This window comes from Habropoda laboriosa, unplaced genomic scaffold, assembly GCF_001263275.1.
Source record: "Habropoda laboriosa isolate 0110345459 unplaced genomic scaffold, ASM126327v1 scaffold385, whole genome shotgun sequence".
NCBI classification, from domain to species: Eukaryota; Metazoa; Arthropoda; class Insecta; order Hymenoptera; family Apidae; genus Habropoda; species Habropoda laboriosa.
In genome coordinates this window covers 185,648-205,993 of record NW_017100556.1, presented here as the reverse complement: position 1 = coordinate 205,993, position 20,346 = coordinate 185,648, and the positions used below count along the sequence as shown (strand labels likewise).

At 35.7% G+C, this 20,346-nt stretch overlaps 2 protein-coding genes across 2 annotated transcripts in view; both read left to right on the top strand.

Moving 5' to 3' along the window:
* The window catches only part of LOC108576591 (max-interacting protein 1-like), a 355,947-nt gene extending 346,263 nt beyond the window's left edge, over positions 1-9,684 (top strand). Inside the window, exons 5-6 of the mRNA XM_017939607.1 lie at positions 8,877-8,954; positions 9,377-9,684. Coding sequence (XP_017795096.1) covers positions 8,877-8,954; positions 9,377-9,684 — 386 coding nt within the window. The remainder of the gene's footprint in view (positions 1-8,876; positions 8,955-9,376) is intronic.
* LOC108576590 overlaps positions 1-20,346 on the top strand; it is an 86,847-nt gene that overhangs the window by 9,409 nt on the left and 57,092 nt on the right. The gene's annotated exons all lie outside the window — the stretch shown is intronic.

The following is a 20,346-nucleotide window of genomic DNA, read 5'->3' as shown; positions in this document are numbered from 1 at the left end:
TTTATAATTTTTATAAATATTTTAGGAATATTTATTCTGAAGTCTGTAGGTCCACGAAATAATTTTGGGAAGAATTTCTAACAGATAGAAAACAGAATACTTAACAAGAGTTCTAACATGTGAACTTGATATTACGATAGAGTTAACAAGAAGCCGTTCTAGAAGTAAAGGATTTCATAAAGCACATCAAACAGTCGATTCATTAGTGTTCGTTCATAATAATAAAACGATTTTTCACCGAAGTAGATTGCAAATACAACCGAACACAGACGTACTCGGAATTCGTCCATTTATCAAAGTAATTATGAGAGATACATTTTATATTGTTCCAACAGATGTGTTGAAACGTACCGCATCATTCTTAGCATTGCGTCAAGAACTTGTATAAATGAAGTAGAAATTGCAACAGCGGCAAATATCCGATAAAAAGAAACCCATTGGTAATTGCAAGGAATCACGTTGCAAAATCGTTGGAAACTACTGTTCCTACATCCCCAGGACAATAGAATCGATTAATAGATTCTAAATGAAAGTAGAAATCTATTATGCATCCTAATTTAAAATACAGCTTCCTCGATGGTAAATTAAATTTAATTTCTCGTAAAAAAGAAACACTTTAACTTACTATCTTTTGTTTACTTCGTCTTTAATTTTCAGTTAAATTTTGTTAGAAAAATTGAATTCTACGATCCTTCGTAAAAATATTAGAATTTATTTCTCAGAGCATCGATTAATAAATTCTGAATGAAAGTAGAAACTATTACGCGTTCTAATGCAAAATACAGCTTCTGTGATGGTAAATTTAATTTAATTTCTCGTAAGAAAGAAACACTTTAACTTACTATTCTTTATTTTCTTCGTTTTTAATTTTCAGTTAAATTTTGTTAGAAAAATTGAATTCGCTGTTCTACGGTCCTTCGTGAAAATATTAGAATTTATTTCTCAGAGCATCGATTAATAAGTTCTGAATGAAAGTAGAAACTATTACGCGTTCTAATGCAAAATACACCTTCTTCGATGATAAATTTAATTTAATTTCTCGTAAGAAAGAAACACTTTAACTTACTATTCTTTATTTTCTTCGTTTTTAATTTTCAGTTAAATTTTGTTAGAAAAATTGAATTCGCTGTTCTACGGTCCTTCGTGAAAATATTAGAATTTATTTCTCAGAGCATCGATTAATAAGTTCTGAATGAAAGTAGTAACTATTACGCGTTCTAATGCAAAATACAGCTTCTGTGATGATAAATTTAATTTAATTCCTCGTTAAAAAAAGAACGCTTTAATTTACAATTTTAAATAAATTACCATCTTTCGTTCGCTTTGCCTTTAATTTTCAATTAAACTTTGTTGCAGAAATCTAACTCGCTGTTCTAAGATCCTTCATAAAAATATTAATAAATTCTAAACGAAAGTAGAAACTATTATGCCTTCTAATTTAAAATCCAGCTTCTGTGATGGTAAATCAAATTTAATTTCTCGTAAGAAAGGAACACTTTGATTTACAGCTTTAAATAACTTTCTATTTCTTATCCGCTTTATCCTCAATTTTCAATTCCATTTTACTATCGAAACCTAATTCACTGTTCTACGATCCTCCAGGAAAATATAAAAATTGACTTCCAACGAGACTACGATATTCTTCTCCATTCTCACAAGTTACTACGTCAAAGCACAATGGACGTCACGTAACAATATTGCCAACGAAATCAGCCCATTATGAAATCCACGGTAATTAACCTGTGATCGAGCTATTAAACACAAGATCGAGAGTTTTACCGCGCGAAAGTAAACGCACGTGCCTTCGTGTATGATTCAGTAGTTTATTGCCGCGATTCGAGTAAAAAGAAGAAAAAAAAAGAAAAGATATAAGAGAAGAAAAAATCTCGCGAAGTACGAGCAGCTCGAACATAATACTTTCGTCGTGTTCGGGAGCTTTCTCGATTCTCGTGGCAGCTTCGCGACGCGACGCGAACAGACCGCGCGTAATTCCAGGCGAAAGGAAAATCGTTGCGGTGTCGCAACGCGAATTCGATTCACGGTCGGACAGGCTACCGCTGGTAAATGTGACGAAATTCCTGGCGGATTTTTCGTCTCGAGGAGAGGCTGACTTGGCACCGACGAAGCGACTCTCGTCGACACGCTAAACGAATTGTTTCTGTTGCTCGGTGAGGTAGAAACTCGAGGGTAGTTGACCCGATCGAGGAGATTGGGAAAGATCGAGGAGCGTGTAATTGGAAGCTAACAAAGTGTGTACCGCGGAATATTCAGGCTTTGTGGACAAATTTTTCATTTTCGGAGTTTCTGCCAGTTTGTGTGGAATCGTGGTTTTTGACTGGAACGTTTCGAGGAATTTTTGAAGTGTGATTTTGGGGTGTGTTGATAAATTGCAAATTTCGGTTTGAGAATAAATGCTCTTAGGAATTTTTTGTTCATGTGTACCAGAATGTGTACATTCGTATTTGCAAACATTTGTAATACAGATATTACAAAAACGTATAGATAAATAAATAATACAAATTTAATATCGAAGTATTTCATAAAATATTTTTTATTAAAGATTATACCAAAAGAGTACACCAAATGGATAGGATTGGATACGTTTTGAAGTAGGATTCAGCAACTGTATGCATTTGATACCATTGTTGGCAAAAGTTATTTTGAATAAGGAATGAATTTGAATTATTCGTTGGTACGGTAGCTATTATTCGAAGTTTTCAATTCAGGGAAACTAATAAATTTCTGTTTTCAGTATATTTTGTTTAAATTTTTATTTAAGTATCATTCTTTTCTCAAAAATCTCATCTGAAATCTTGTGGGAGCAATGAATAAATGGACGAATGAATGAATGAATGCACGAATGAACGAATGAACGAATGAAATGAACGAATAATGACTGAAGCCATAAGGAATTGAAATCGAATTACGAATAAAGGAATAAGAAATTTGATTCGAAAAACGAATAAACTTTGATTCGAATATCAAATAAAATTTGATTCGAATAACGAATAAACTTTGACTCGAATAACGACTAAAATTTGACTCGAATAACGACTAAACTTTGACTCGAATAACGACTAAAATTTGATTCAAAAAATGAATAAACTTTGATTCGAATATCAAATAAAATTTGATTCGAATAACGAATAAAATTTGACTCTAGTAACGAGTAAACTTTGACTCGAATAACGACTAAACTTTGACTCGAATAACGAATAAAATTTGATTCGAGAAACGAATAAAATTTGACTCTAATAACGACTAAACTTTGACTCGAATAACGACTAAAATTTGATTCGAAAAACGACTATACTTTGATTCGAATAACGACTAAAATTTGGCTCGAATAACGACTAAAATTTGATTCGAATAACGACTAAACTTTGACTCGAATAACGACTAAAATTTGATTCAAAAAATAAATAAACTTTGATTCGAATATCAAATAAAGTTTGATTCTAATAACGAATAATATTTGACTCTAGTAACGAGTAAACTTTGACTCGAATAACGACTAAACTTTGACTCGAATAACGACTAAAATTTGACTCGAATAACGAATAAAATTCTACTCAAATAACGAATGAAATTTCACTCAAATAACAAATAAAATTCGACTCGAATAACAAATAAAATTCGACTCGAACAACAAATCAAATTTGACTCGAATAAAAATTGATTTGAATAACGACCAACACTGCCCGATACACAATCACAGTACAGAAACTTTGCTAAACTAAACTCTCTTAATCTTCCTTTAAACTTCCTTCATATCCCAAACGTGTCAATGATACCGTTTCACGAGACACATTGCATATTTTACATAGCTGTTTTAATATTAATTTTCATAACTCGCTGCTACGTATTAATATACCGATCAAGCTCATCTTTATTCAAGTTTCAGCATATACTGTACTGTATCTAGACGACGCGACGCGGGGCGAGCAACTTCTCTTTTCTAAAAAGTAGCATGGAAAAGTTAGTTCGAGTCAGCTCTTGTACCAAGTCAGACAGATAACAGTTCTACTAGATAGCTGATGTCGTTAGCTAAATTCTCATCGCGTATTCATCTCATATTCACCAGTCGCACAAGATTAAGTTGGCGTGCACAGTGTAGGTTATTTCATCCTACGCAACGCAATCATTTTACTTTATCAAATGTGCCTAACAAGTTTTCCGTGTTAGATTTTATTTGTCATCTCTACCCTCTTCTTCATACTTCTTTATTCAACAGAAATAACAGTAATTGAGGAATATATTTAAATTAGGTGATCCCATTACTGCGCACCGAAGAAAATCCAAGGATATTCTATAGCGACGACATTATGGTCTTATCACAAAACTAGGAAAAAGATTTTCGAACGAGAAAATGTTTCTTTTTTTTTTTTTCAATTAAATTCGAAGGTTCGTTGGAAATATTTTTTTTAAATTATCTTTTATATACTTTGCAATTTGTCAGCGTTGGAAATATTTTTTTTAATTATCTTTTATATACTTTGCAATTTGTCAGCGTTGGAAACATCGATCTGAATTATAAAATTCGACACGAACTTATGGGATGACTTAATGTATTCGATCGTTATCATTTTATCGATTTCAGTTGAAATTCTTTATTACAGAATAAACGTGTTATTCTTCTTTTTCGAATAGAATTTCGTGCAATTAGTAAACGCCTAGATAGGCGCGCATAGAATTTTGGAAGAAGTTTTAATAATTCATGCCTTATTGAAATGTGGGTCACTGGAATGACCTGACAAGTGGAAATCTTGAATTATGCATGCAGAATAGTGACAAAAGAGGAGAACCTTTCTTCATTCCCAAATATCTTATGCAGGCTCGTGTACCTTCTGTTGTTACGAGATCTCGTTATCGGTTTGCAATTAACTCGAATCTTTGAACGGCGAAGAATATCGAATGGAAGTGTAGATTCAACAAAGAATTTCTTCATGAAAATACAATATTGTACAAGTCCTTAAACAATTCATCGTTTCTGTGGCATAATGTCCAGAAAGCTTCTTGGATTCGTTACTAAATATTGCTGCAGCGACGTGAGGAAGAATTTCGGCGATGTTTGCACCGTTCGAGCTGATATCAGGAGCAATTTTCCAAAATATTTGCGTTGATACTCTCGTTTTTATTTGGAGTAAAGCCTCAGATATCGTTTGAGTATATTATCTCCACTCAGTTTTTCATGAACGAGATGTATGATTTTTTAAATTTTGCGAGCAAGTGCAGGTTTATGAGTAATTTCTTCAATGTACATTTTGAACTTCAATTCTTTTGCTAGGAACATCTCGATACCTCAACGAAGATTCTGTAATTTCGTCCATTCTACGAATTTTAGTAGACTGAAGTGAACACGGATCGAAGTGTTCTTGAAATACTAATTTATGAAAATATTAAGAAAAAGAAGAATCGATTTTTCGCAAATTTCGAACAAATGTAATCCCTTAATTTTCTTGCGAATAAAATACTAAGGCAATTACCGTTTAATAAACATTACCAACTCCGACATAAAGCACTCTTAGAAATATCTTGTCAGTGATCACACGTTAATAGTCCAACTCAAATATAAAAAATTCCTAAAAATGAAGATGTTATTTACACGCGAGGCAACTTTCTATCGAATATCTCTTTCACTTGTGTCTTCAAATCTGAGAGAAAAACAGACGTTAAAACTGAAGAACAAATACAAAAAGCTAATCCTACAAATTGATTAAAAATGCAAAGAGAAACTCGATAAAAAAGCAACACCAAAAACGAACGTTAGAATACTATAGATATCTGTACCACATATCCGAGAATACAGCGAAGAAGTTACGGCGAGATTTCAAGATTAGAAGTTACTCTTGAAGGATCGGTGAAAGGTGGAACGTTATCTAAGCCAGACAGCTCCTCTAGCCTATTTCCTTCTTTCTTCGGTGTGATTTGACGCGCCTATCTATGCCGTTTTCGAGAATGATTACTAGACAGTGGATGTCTATGCAAACGCATATTTTTACAGGAAATAGATAAGGAAATGAAACTTGGACAGAATTTTTAAAAAATTTATTTAACACCAGGATTACCGACCGGGTCAAAATGACCCATTAGCAACTTTCCAAAAAATGTGAATGTCCGATAGTGATAAGTATTATCGTTTGTAACTTTCCGAATTTATTTTCTACATGTATGCTTCTATTTGTATCGATACGAATCGAATTTTCCAATCACGGTTTACTTACATGAAAATTCACTTTTGGAAAGTCGGTAATGGGTCATTTGGACTCGGCTGGTAATTTTAGTGTTAATGTCGCATCAGCTTATTTGCCATTAGCGACCGCACATTTCTACAGTATTGCATAGTCCTTTGTATTATATTATTATTTGTGGAGGTAGATTGCTTAACTTACCTACTTACTTGCATTAACTTACATTAACTTACATTAACTTACAGTAACTTACATTAACTTATATTAACTTACCTACTTACTTACATTAACTTACATTACCTTACACTAACCGTTTGAGTGCCACGGGTTATTGCAGAAATTTGACCGAAAATTTCATTCGATGTCGAAAAATTCCCAAAATTTTGTTTTCGACATTTTCACTGAATACGACTATTTGGAATTAAAAAAAATAGACAGATTGTGAGAAATAGAATAAAATTTACACTTCGTGGCCCGATGCGGTGACACTTTTCGACGTCGAATACGCTCCTTGGCACTGAAACGGTTGAGCAATTGATAACTAATTTGCTGGTGCAACTTCGGTCGCGTAGGAACAGAAATGTGTTTTGTCGTTGGACGATTCCAAAAATGTATTTCTTATTTTGCATAGAGCATACGTTTTGTATAATACGTTTATCTCGCATACTTCGCACGTATCAATAATCAGACCATAATTGTTGATTGTATTGTACGTTCCGGTCGACGATTGTTTTCCGCGTGTCGTTGTAAGTACACTCAGGTGCTTTTCATTTCGGACACAGGTGGACAGAGGAAGGTTTCAACGCGGCAGACGTATTATGTAAATAGCGGTTGGATGTACACGATGGAGAACATCTGTGGTTCGAACTGCATGCCGTGTAATATCGAAAATTATAGACGTAGCGCTGCCTTTGACGAGGGTCGGGGAAAGCTGAAGAAACTTGGTAGTACGTTATGTCATGTTCAATAGGGGAAACGTAAGGAATTGAACGGGCCACGGTGTACTAGAATGCGGAGCCAGACGTTTTTCTTTTCTTCTTTTTTTTCGTTCGTTCGAAATAATGAAGGCGTAACTGAAGAGGAATAGCAATGCGAAGGAAAGCAGCTGAGTTAGTTGGAAATCATTGTTCGAAGCGAATAGCCACTTACCCACGTTCTAATGTATCATCCTCGAACAAATTTGTTTGATCCTCTAGCCAGGTAAATCGGTGACTCTGCGGTTTCTGAGAGTATTCAGAGGAGGGAATTTCTTCGATGGCGATTAGGTTTGTGATGTGATTAGATTGGTAATTATTCGGAGGAGATTTCATTTGGTGAAACTAATTAATTTAATATTTTCGAGGAGTAAATCAGTGAATTTGCTATTTTATGTAAAACGATTAGTTTGTTAATTATTCGGAGGAAATTTTATCTGGTGACACAAATTAATTTCATATTTTCGAGAGGTAAATCAGTGATTTTGCTACTTTTTAAAATATCGATAGGAGGGAATTTTTTCAATGACGATTGAATTTATAAAATGATTAGATTGTTAATTATTCGGAGGGAATTTTATTTGGTGACACTAATTAATTCAATACTTTTGAAAGGTAAATCAGCGATTTTGCTACTTTTCAGAATATCGATAGCAGGGAATTTTTTTTAACGACGATTAAATTTATGACATGGTTAGATTGTTGATTATTTGGAGGAAATTTTATTTAGTGACATTAATTAAATTGATACTATTAGGAAAAATGATGTACTAAACTGTACAATGTGCTACGATATATAAAATAACGTACGATCTGTGCAAATATTTTCTACAGATCGTAAATATCGTTTCACCAACACGTGTCACGATAAGTAAATAAACGTAATAGTTGAAACCATAATGTTTAATTTTATTGCAAACAAGTGAAATAAATTATACTCGATTTAGCGAGTCGATCGCAGAATTTCCTGGTTGAAATTTAATTTATTGTATAACGCGTGAATTGTTCGATAATTTGTAGCTGAATCGGAGATAGGCTCAGATTACTCATACATTTCCGTTTCACGTCATGTATAAATTTTATTTTCTTCTTTTTTCTCTTTTTTTTTTTTTTTTTTTTGACCGTTACATTATTCACCGATTTACACTTCGAGATATCCCGGACTTGCGTCAATAAATATCCCATTTATCTCATTCTTTCGAATCCCAATCTGAAAACGTGCGAGTTGTTTTACTTTTGATCCTAGAACGTGATTATTCATTCACTTATACCGTGCTATACGTTACACGTGACTCGTTAATTGACCACGCAAAAGTTATGTTGCTATTTGTTTGACACAATTTTGGCAAACACATTCGAACACACATTCACGGTGTTGTAACTTGAATTATCGATCTTAAGAAAAACACCGAATGAATGCAAGCAAATTTTAAGTGCAATTTGAATATGAAAAGAAACTGTATGCTTTGGGGATCGAATGAATGATTGCGGATATTTCAGGAAGTAAAGGATCGTATTTATAATGAATCAGAAACGATAAACGAGATCCAAAGGCTATGATAGCTGAAGTCAGTGTATGTGTCTCAATCAATAATTTTAAATAATGAGAACAGATTTCATGTTATGTTTCAGTTAGACACTGATACGTTTGATGGATTGATCATTGATCAGTAATATACTCCACATATTTTTAATTTTATTGATATGTTAGGAATAGTAGATAAAGTCTTGAAAGTGTTGATAGGTTTCAAAGTCTTGAATGTTTTGATAGGATTTGAAAGCTTGGCAAGTATTGTCCGAGCAGTATCGTTGTCATAAAATGGTAAAGATATTGAGTACTCATGTGTAAGACATTGAATACTTACCAAGCTTTCAAGACTCATCAAAACTTTCACGACTTTCAGGATGTATCGGGACTTTAAAAACTCAAGACTCGAGACTCACGACTCAAGACTCACGACTCAAGACTCACGACTCAAGACTCAAGACTCACGACTCATGACTCACGACTCATGACTCACGACTCAAGACTCACGACTCAAGATTCAAGATTCACGACTCAAGACTCACGACTCAAGACTCACGACTCATGACTGAAGACTCACGACTCAAGACTCACGACTCAAGATTCACGCCTCAAGACTCACGACTCAAGACTCAAGACTCGCGACTCATGACTCACGACTCACGACTCAAGACTCACGACTCAAGATTCAAGATTCACGACTCAAGACTCACGACTCACGACTCAAGACTCACGACTCAAGACTCATGACTCACGACTCAAGACTCACGACTCAAGATTCACGACTCAAGACTCAGGACTCAAGACTCAAGACTCGCGACTCATGACTCACGACTCACGACTCAAGACTCACGACTCAAGATTCAAGATTCACGACTCAAGACTCACGACTCAAGACTCACGACTCAAGATTCACGCCTCAAGACTCACGACTCAAGACTCACGACTCAAGATTCACGCCTCAAGACTCACGACTCAAGACTCCGAATCATAAATCCGATCGAAAAATCGCGCGACCTGCCAAGCTCCGTTTGCATTCCAGCGAATCCGTAGCACGCGTCGAACGGCCGAGTGAAACGACGCTAATTTCTAAATTACCTAACGAACTCGGCCGCGAATAAGCGTGGCGTATAATCGACGTAGGCGCTCTAACTCGTGCTCCCATTGATCGTGCAACGAACCATCATTTTTCCAGGATTAATTTCACTCGAATTTTACCAACCAACTGTGTAAGGTATGCAACAAATATGTTTCTCCCTCTTTGGTAGCCGTCGAACGTCTCGTTTCATGTACTCACTTACCTCTATATATACATACACGTGTGCATTTCTGTGTGTATCGCGCGACACCTCCTCGCCACGGCAACTCGAGTGAAAGTACTCGGAATTCTTGCGGCCAGTTTGAGCCGAGAGTTCGCCTCTGAAGAGGCTTACGCAACGCGTATGGTAACAGGTGTATTACCTGTGTAATAACGTGTCCGTGGCTCGTTCGCACTTACGTACCCGGCCACAATGTTGCACGCCGTGTAAAAATGTCGCGAACACGAAGCTCTCGGGTTACCCGATGCCGAGGGTATTACGAATTCGATTGAAACGGTGTTGCAGGAGAGGTAATGGGTCGTGTGAGTGGAGTCGAGATAGAAACAGGAAGTCGATTGAAGTATAGCCTGCATCGTAAGCGTATAATACCAGTCTATAGGGTTCAAGGGTTTCGAATTAGAAATATCGAGACGGGTTGGAAGTAAAGTGGTTAAAGTGGGCTTGATAGAGGGGTTGTTATATATACATATATATTATACGAAGCTTGTGGTGCTGTCGTGGTTGTATTTTCCTCCACGCACGTAATATAGTAAGTCTGTTATCAATGGTAATTCGACACCATTGACTCGTATTGTAATTACGCTTCGATGAACTTTTTTTCTTAGTCGGTACTATATTAACCTTCCAATGACTGATGCTGGGTCATCGATGACCCAGATTTTTTATATCTCTTGTTTCAACCAGCATTCGAAACAGAGACACGACTCTACTCTCGTATTACATATATGTTAGTTTAATCGTAATGTAAAGCTTGGTAAATTAAAAGAATGTGGATTTTAGTGTTGGGTCATATTTGACCCGGTATCTGCCGTTTGTGAGACTTTCGTGTCTTCCACTGTCCAAGGGTTCATTGAAATGTGTCACGAGTGTTGTAGATATTGAACGACTCAAGAAGAGCTCTTCGTGAGGGTTGAATCGTAACTATTTTCCAAGGTAGTTGAGCCGTGACTAATTTTTAAGCACTGCTTCGGAGTCATGTACAATTTTCTAATAAGTTTCATTGATTAATTAGCACGAGTGGACAATGTACAAATGCACAAATCTATTGGTAGCTGAGGACACGTTGGTAACAGTCAGGATATGAAAATTGAAGCAGGGTGCAAGAGCCTGGATTTTTCTCAAAATGACTTGTCCTTGCAAAGGCCGTTCAAATCGAAGTTGTCAGGTTTAATAAGTATAACGTTCATTTAACACGTTGACTGCCACGTTGGTCACCTGTGACAGGAGGACCTCAAATGTTTAGAATAGTTAAAATAAAATGAATATCGTCAACTAAAAATTTTGATCATAGCTAATTAAGCATTATTTTGAACTTAAAGAAAAATAATCTAAATTTTCCAGCAAAGGGTTCATCTATTCTTTATTAGCTGCTCTCTTTTCTAAGTGTCACTTCGAGGTGCGCTAACGGGATTTTGCTCCGCATATGCAACGCGAAGTGAGTTAGAATAAAGTAATAACCGTCGTGAATTAAGATAGAATTGAAATAGGAACTGCTACGTTCTCTTGGATGCAATTTAAATTGCAACTAGGTGTGAGAAATTCGATAAGTTCGCGGGAGATATGCGATATTACAATTTGCGGACTGGATTCAGCGTTAAATAGTCGGTGTCGAAGGGAAAATGTTTGCCGCCGTGGTACATTGGTAAATTGAAATAGAGACCGGAGTGAGAGAAGCAGTAAGTATTGTGAATCGAGTTAAAGTTGAAACGGGAGCTGTCGTGTATACTATGGACTCGATGAAAGTTGTATCGAGGTCTGTGGAGTACGAGGAATTGGATTAAGATTGAGATAAGGAATACCGGAATCCGTAAACTGAATTCAAAGTAAATTCTTTATTGAGAAGAGAGACTTTCAATGTATCCAATGTGCTTAGTGAATTGGATCGAAGCTGGAAGGAATATTAAATAACAAGTTTTGTGAATTAAACGAAAGTAAGAGTTACTCGATAACTATTATCATTTTTAAATTCTGTAATATCGAAGATAAACGTAAAATTCTAATAAAATTTGGCTGATTTTGTATGTCAAATCGAAGGAGAGACAAGAACTATCTCATGTAACGTGATTAAATAAAATACTGCACTTGTGGAGTTCAGTTGGACGACTGAAGATCCAAGTGCCGCACGAAAACCGGTGCCCGGGTCACATTTGACCCACCAAAAGTTTTCCTCGTCTCTACATCAGAAAATCAATATTTTGTGGTGAAATTTTATCTGATAATAGACATTAAACTACTCTAACTAAACTACGTTAAACTACAGCTACTTTAAAGTACATTAAACTACGTTTCTCGGTAAAAAAAGAAAAGAACTACGTTAACCCCTTAACATATGATTTCTTTTCTGACTGTGCATCTAAGCGTCAGCCATTTGCTGCTTTAGTTCTGTATCAGGTAGTAAAAGCTAATCTGTTGCTGATTAATTACGTTTAATAATACTCAGTCTTAGAAATTCAAACGAAAGTTAGGATTACAACGAATTTTTCTTACCGATATAACTATTTTTCTCACATATTCACCAGAATCTCTGCCACGAGTCTGGCGCGTTGCTATAGGTTAAGGGGTTAAACTGCAACTACTTTAAAGTACATTAAATATATTTCTCAGTAAAAAAATAAATGAATTGGGTTGATCTTGAAATCTCCTTTCTGTCTCCACTCACGTAAAAATTATTTATATCACATTGTGTGTCCCTTTCCGTATCATACAAATTTTATACATAACATTCTTCCATATTACAATAATATTCCTTATTCAAAATTTCTTATTTATAACTAAGAAAAATATTCCAAGTGCGCAAAGTTTTCGCCTTTCACACACTCAAATGAAACGGGTCACAGATGACCCAGCCTCACTTAACGGCCACTGTCAAGTTCCTTCAATCAAAAACAACAACTCATCCAAGCAACCGATTAAATCGATCTTTCGCGATTAAGTGAAATCGATTCGAAGAAAATTTTAACCATCGTGTCTAAAATTAGTCGAGAAGAAAAATTTCTCTCCCCTGAAGAATTCATCGCTAAGAATTTCCATCGACCGGTCAATTATTCTTAAACTTTCTCGTCTGTGAACTCGTAAACTGTAAAAAGTATTCCGCAAAATGAGTACCTAGCTTCATGTCTTTCCCGATGAACGTGTTTCGGTATCGGAAGTAACTCGCGGATAATCAGCACTCGCGCGACTCGAGAGAGGACGCAGCGACGACGATCAGCCTTTTTTCACCTGAGCCTGACGTTCTCGGAGCGTGTGCGTAGATACACTCTCGTTGATACTCGCGATTGATTCTTGGTAAATTACGTCCGTCGCATTATATCAATCGTTCGCCACTTAAATTACCGGTTGTGCAAGGAATGCGTCTGAATCTCGGCCCACAATGCGCATACCTGGCATCGACATGTCTATTGAACGCTCACGTGCAAATTGCTACGCGATCAGATCGCCGGCGTTGTTTTCCCAAGTTGTCGGTAGACGTGTTCTGAGAAAGTCCAGACTGGAGACACTGAACGTTGAGAATATAAGAACAGAATGTTTTATCGTGCGACTTCTTTTGTTGCCATGGGTGAATGTATCGAGTGTGTGTTGGTTTTGGTGAGAAATTGGGAAAATGTATGGTAGTTGGGGAGAGTTCAGTTTGAGTATTTGAAGGGTGAAATATGTGGGTAGGTGATGTGTGATTACTTAAGAGGAATATACTGGGTGGGTTATGTGGAATAGGATACTCAATTATTATTTTTAGCTACGGTGGTATGAGACGATTTTTATAGGTAATTTCAATGGTTTCAAAGGGTGAACGGGATGGAAGATGTGGTAGTAAATGGAAGAGTGGTTCATGTTTGATTTAAAATTTTAGTAATTTAAATGGTTTCAAAGAGTGTATAAGATGGAAGACATTTTCTTTTATGAAAGAAATGGCGGTAAATGAAAGAACATTTCATATTTGATTGAAAATGTTAGAGTCCAGTCTTTTTAAGGTTATGTTATTATGCACATTTAAATGCACAAATTTATCAAAATTTTAGTAATTTAAACGGTTTCAAAGGGTGTATAAGATGTAAGAAACTTTTTTTTGATGGAAGAAATGGCAAAAAATCAAAGAAAGTTTCATATTTAATTTAAAATTTTAGAGTCCAGTCTTTTTAAGGTTATGTTATTCTGTGCATTTAAACGCGCATCGATATGTGCTAGAAAACAGTATAATAAAAATAGGTACATTCGCGCAAAAAACCATAAACCTTGAAAAAAATGACATTTAAAAAAAAATTTGTCTCATCTTATTCACCCCTTGAAACCATTTAAAAATTTTCTCGCGCCACCGTAAGTAGTTAGAGAAGATAATTAGGTGGCCTGTTTCACGTGGCCCACCTTGTATGTATATTAAGCAAAATAGTAACATTTGTAAACAAATTAATAATTGATTTTAATATTAACGTTCGAGTCCTTTTCCACATCACTTTCAATATCATATAGTAAACATGTTATTTGTGTATATATATATTCAAGTGTTATATCTTAAAAATCATTCATAGGTTTGACAATAAATCCATCTTAAAAATCATCCACAAGTTTGACAATAAATCCACCTTAAAAGTCGTCCACAGCTCTACCAATAAATCCTGAAATAAAAGTGCTAGCCCATATTTAGACCTTCTTCTCTATCCACAACCACAAGGAAAAAGAAACATTCAATTACAAAGCAGTAAAATTTGAAACTAACAAAACAGTAAAAAAACCACGAATACACGTTTGAATAACACGATAGAAATCTCAACCTTTACCTACTTTCTCCTCTTTAAACAACACTAAAAAAAAAAAAAAACATAAAAGAAAAGAAACAAAGCATCCATTAACCATTACATTTTCCTCTAAAAATTCTCGCCTGTACGATGCTTGACAAAGAAAGGAAAGGAAAAGAGTATCGGTCAAAAGCAGAAACAAACAAGCAGCCTTATCTTTTTATCTCTCCATCCCATTGTATCCATTGAACGCTGAGGCGCTATCAGCATGATTAATGTACACCACCGGAAGGGGAATGAAAGAAAGCATAGAAAATCGACGGAAGCAATGGGCATCTGGTAACCGATGAAACAGCTACAAAGCTAGGCGAACAAACGTTCGAGCGCGCTCCCTGAGCGAAGAGCGATTAGAAACACCGTGACCAAAGGCATTTCATTTCTCAGCCGTGTGGAATTCGTGTTAACGAGTAATTGAATGTAAAGGGGCGTCCACGCTGGCTGTCGTGCCACGGCTCGAGCATTAAGGAAGAAATATCTTCTGTACCGGCGAGAATAGCGTCAAATTGACGATCAAAGGGCCGAATTTGTAATGCTGTAATTTATGGCGAGGTAATTAACAGGCGTTTTGCATTTACGCGACAAAGTTTTGCGTCTCGGATGATTGTGAATGATCGTCGACGATTGTACACTTGCGGCGTTGGGTGTTGAGGGAGATTTCGCTTGGAAAATGACGAATTTTGCCATTTTTGCTTTTATTTTCTTTTGCATTTTTGGGTTTTATATTTTTGACAATATATCACTGAACGAATGTTTTGAAATTTGGGAAATTTACGTCGTTATGAGCAGCAAGGATTTGATTAGGATTCCAGCAAGTGTATTTAGGTATTAAAAGTAATCCTTTTACAAACTTCAAAAGCATTTTTTACAAAAGTACTTTTTCAAAACGCAAGACTTCTCGGAAACTATGTAACGGATTTTTCTGAAATTTTGCACACATCGTCGGTACACGTGTAGATAGATCATCGTCCTCTACGATCTCAAAATTACAAAAATTACTATTTTTCAAGGGCTCCAGAAGCAACGATTTTTGGCAAAAATTCGTAGCGCGAGTTTGAAGCACCTCCATTTTCTTAATCTTTGATATTTTTCAACCAAAATGAACGAGACCCGACCTCAACTATCACATAATCGGTCCCCCGCAGCATTTTTCTTTCAGACCTCTCAGAACCGAGAAATCTTACATCACTGAAACCCCCTTTTTCTCGTGCAAGGGTTACTTCAGGTACACGCCACACAGAAACTATACCGTATTTTATCACCAAAAAAAATTGAACGCACTGTCTAACATACGGTTAACAACCATTCAAAGTTTCATATCAACAGCTTTGCTAGTTTTCTCACAAAAAATTCCAAAAGATCTCTACTTTTCAACCGTCTAAAAGCGAAAGGCCTTTCAATTCGAATTAACGTCGGTGATAATTGACGCTTACCTACCGTACATTTGCGTAAAATTGCATAGAATCATTGTGCCTCGATAGCTATCACACCTATTATCCTAGATTCCTGCGCGAATATTCGTTTCGATAATGGAGGCTCCGAGTAACTCCGCCTGTGCATATCGCGAGCTTTCATCTAAAGTAATGCTTCTGAAGTTGGGTTCCTCGGATCTTTCTTCCGGTTTTCGTTCGTATCGGTTTCAGCGTTTCGCGTCTTTAACAGTTTCATCTATAGTGCACTTCTCATCAGCGACTTAATTAAGTGAATATTCGAGAAGTATCAAAGAACAGGCATTTCAATTTGGCTTAATAAATTGGAGCAGTAAAATTCTTTCAAATTTTATATCTTCGATTGGTAAATTTTAAAACAGCAAGTGTGCAATACAAATTGTACAATTTTTAAAATAATGACATCTAAGTTACACAGTTTTCATTCTTTCTTCAACGAGCAAGTGAAAATTGAAAAATTAAAAAGAATTAAGTTTACCTTGAAATCTCACAATTGAAGACAATTTTTGTAAGAAAATTTGTTCGATAGCTTCAGTTTCCTTTGAGATATTCCATTTAAAAAGGACACCTTGCATATTCACCTGCGTTTATGTAATTTTATGTGAAACATTTCATATGCATATCATGAATGAGGCATATAGTTTTCATTCACAAACTTCCACGGTAGAATTCAACGAATTTTTCTTAACTCTTTAATTTGTTCGATAACCAACCGCCTATTGACATTGAGTCACCAAGTCACTCCTAAGATTAACCCCTTAACGCCGAGAAACAAGTTACTCGTCGACCGCTGACTGTCCCTTCAAAGTCCTGTCCAGCAGTTCGTCACCAGAACCAAGTTCACCTCCTCCCCCAAATCCCTTCCTTATAAGTACACCCGAAAAATCTCTCGGAAGATTATTATAGAAACCAAGCGTGGATAGTTAAGAGCTGTCGATCTAGTACGCAGCAGAAAACCACAACGTCTCTTCCCTTCGTGAAGCTCGCGCCTTGTAAATTCGGAGTCCGCGAGTATAAGCGTCATCCTTAAAATATAATCGATATCTACTTCCCGCCCCGGATTCCAACAAATTTTTCAATTTTTCGTTTACCATCGTTGTTTGAAATCCAGTCAAATTCCTACGAATACTTCAAAGCTATCAGAAAGTACATACTTGGAATTATTAATCTGTATAACTTTAACCGTTTGAGTGCCAAGGAGCGCGACATCGAAAAGTGTCACCGCATCGGGCCACGAAGTGTAAATTTTATTCTATATTTTTCATAAAAAATTGCACATAAATCCCGCACATAATCAATTTTGCCTTTGTTTCGTGTCATTTCCAAATAGCCGTATTCAGGAAAATGTCGGAAACAAAATTTTTGTAACTTTTCGACATCAAATGAAAGAAGCGCGATCGCGCCGCTTGGCACTTTTGGATTGGGAAACAACAAAGACCCGTGGCATTCAAACGGTCAAGTGTTTGCTCTTAATTAATAAATATTATACGCGAAGTCCGGGAAATTAATAAGTTTCCATGATTTATAAGCGGCAATACCGTACGGCAGCTCCAGGCATTAAGTACTCGAAATTTATCTACGCGTCCTGTTAAATTGTACATCGCACGAGGGATACACGTTCACCGAGACTTTCAAAGATTAAGAAGAGAACAAGTAATACAAAAATGCAAGGTCGAATACTTCCTTGATGCGTGCAATTCTAGTTGGTATGCCTCGTATACACGGATTCTAGGAGATCTATCGAGAATGCAGCCGATCGATCTACGCGAGTGAAAGGACGAAGAACGTGTCTGGCACGCGTCATCGCTATGGAAAAATAATGACTGTAAATAAACGCTGCTGTGACTTTTTATGCGCTATTATTACTTGCCGCGTGATTGATATCTCGTGTCGTCGTTGTGCAAAAGGATTACGAGTTCTTACGGGCGTAATTTGAAAAATGCTAAGTATTTACCTGCTCCTTTGTAAATCCATTTATCTACATTTCGTAGATTTTTTCGTAGAGTGCTCTTCAAAATTTGGCTGAAATTATTTTAAAAATTGAGATAAAGCGATATTCTTAAATAAAGTCAAATTAAATCTAAATAAACGGATCAAATCTCGAATAAATAAAATTTTGTATTTTTATGTAAACGAATTTTATGAAAATCGATTCCTTTGAAAACAGTCCGACTTTGAAAAACAATTTTATCATGAATTTTTTTACCATTTAATACACTTGCACTACAGCAAATTTCTTCTTCTTCACTGCTCTGTATGAAAATTTATGGTCTGACAAAATTTAAAATATGGTATCAACCTGTTAATATCAGCTGCTGGTAAAACATTTCATTTTAACCTACCTAACAGAATTGTACTTTCTTTTTTATACACATATGAGTTCAATGTTTCATCAACTGCAGAAGTTTGTTTAGTGATAATTTATCTTGAAATCAGATGCTGTTATGACAAAATCCAATATCTTTTAGAAATTCCAAGGTCCGATATAGTTCTTGGTGATGCTTAAATTTATCTTTTATAGAGTGAAATAAACAATGCTTAACTCGTGGCTTGCAAATTTAGGACAATGTAGTAGAATGTTTTATAGCAATGATCAGATATTTCGAAATTTGTCTTGATAACAAGATAAGAATAATTCTAGAATGTCTAATCATAACTCTACCAATCATCTTCTGTTCCCATCGAGTCAATCTTCTAAAATCTCCATTTTTTCATTCCCATATTTCGAACTTATTTACAGTCTGCAACACAGCGAAACATTAGCAAAAAATAAGAACACAACACCTTGATTCCTTTTATGAGAATCCGACTTCAGTTCACGTGAAAGGAAAAATAAATAAGCGGAATCTGAAATGAATAAGAAATTAAATGCTTAATAGTTCACATAAAGAAAATCAAATCTCAAGTAAATAAAATTGTGTATTTTTAAGTAAACGAATTTTATCAAAATCAAAGTTGAAAGATTGATATTACTGCTTAAAAATTTACTTTAAAGTATTTCTTTTCTTCCTCGTGACAGAGAAGTGGAGGTTATTGTGTACCGGAAATGCCTCGTCACATTTCTAAATAAATTTCCAGCAAAACACAGTAGTACATGCTTCGTTACTTACACAAAACAAAAAGAAGACAATGAAACTGTTTAGTGACATTTAGAGAAACAACGAAATTAGAACGAAGAATGTTATTTTATGGCAGCCTGTACGCGTTCTACGCCGAAAATGGATCGGCATGGTCTGAAAGAGGAAAATGGTGAAAATAGAAATGCGCATTGCTCGCCGTATTTGGCCGCGCGCGTTCCGCTCGAGGATCACGTATTTCGACATACGCGAAACTTCCTCGTAGATAAAGGAAGACAGATCGATCGATTGAACGTAATTAACCGGCAGGCACCTATACCTATCGTTTCACGGTGGAGCTTTTTCAAACGGAGCAATATATCACGCGAGAACGCCGATAAGAGAAGTTGCCGATTGGTTTAGCGACGGAATAGATATTATTCCACTCGTTCTCTACCATTCTTATCGATCTCTGACAAATAGAAAGTTCGATTAGTTCCGCGGCCAACTACGACACAAATTTCTGCCCCCGCGCGGAAAGATATCCTTATCTGCTGATGATATTTAAAAGCGCCGCGCGAAAAGCCGATAATCCTTTTTAGATTGCGTTGCGCAACCAGCGTTGTTACGAATACGTAATCATTTTTTACGCTCCTGCTGCTGGATGTTAAAACGAATGTGCACGGTGAGGTGTACGTGTTTGTAACCTTGGCAAAAAATTTCGAAGTGTTACGTGTTCCGAGATAATTTGCTTTCGAATGAGATTACTTTAGGACCTGTGGCGTTTTTCTTTTATTGAGAATTTTTTGGAAATAATAGTAATTATAGCAGACAAAATTATTAGTATTATTTACTTTTAGGATTTGTGGTATTATATTTTTCTTTTATTAAGAATTTTTGGAAATAATAGTAATTATTGTAGTAGACAAAATTATTAGTATAATTTGCTTCCAAATAAGATTATTTTAGGATTTATAGTATTTTTATTTTATTCAGAAAAATATAATAGCAATTATTATAGCAGATAACGATATTAGTATAATGTG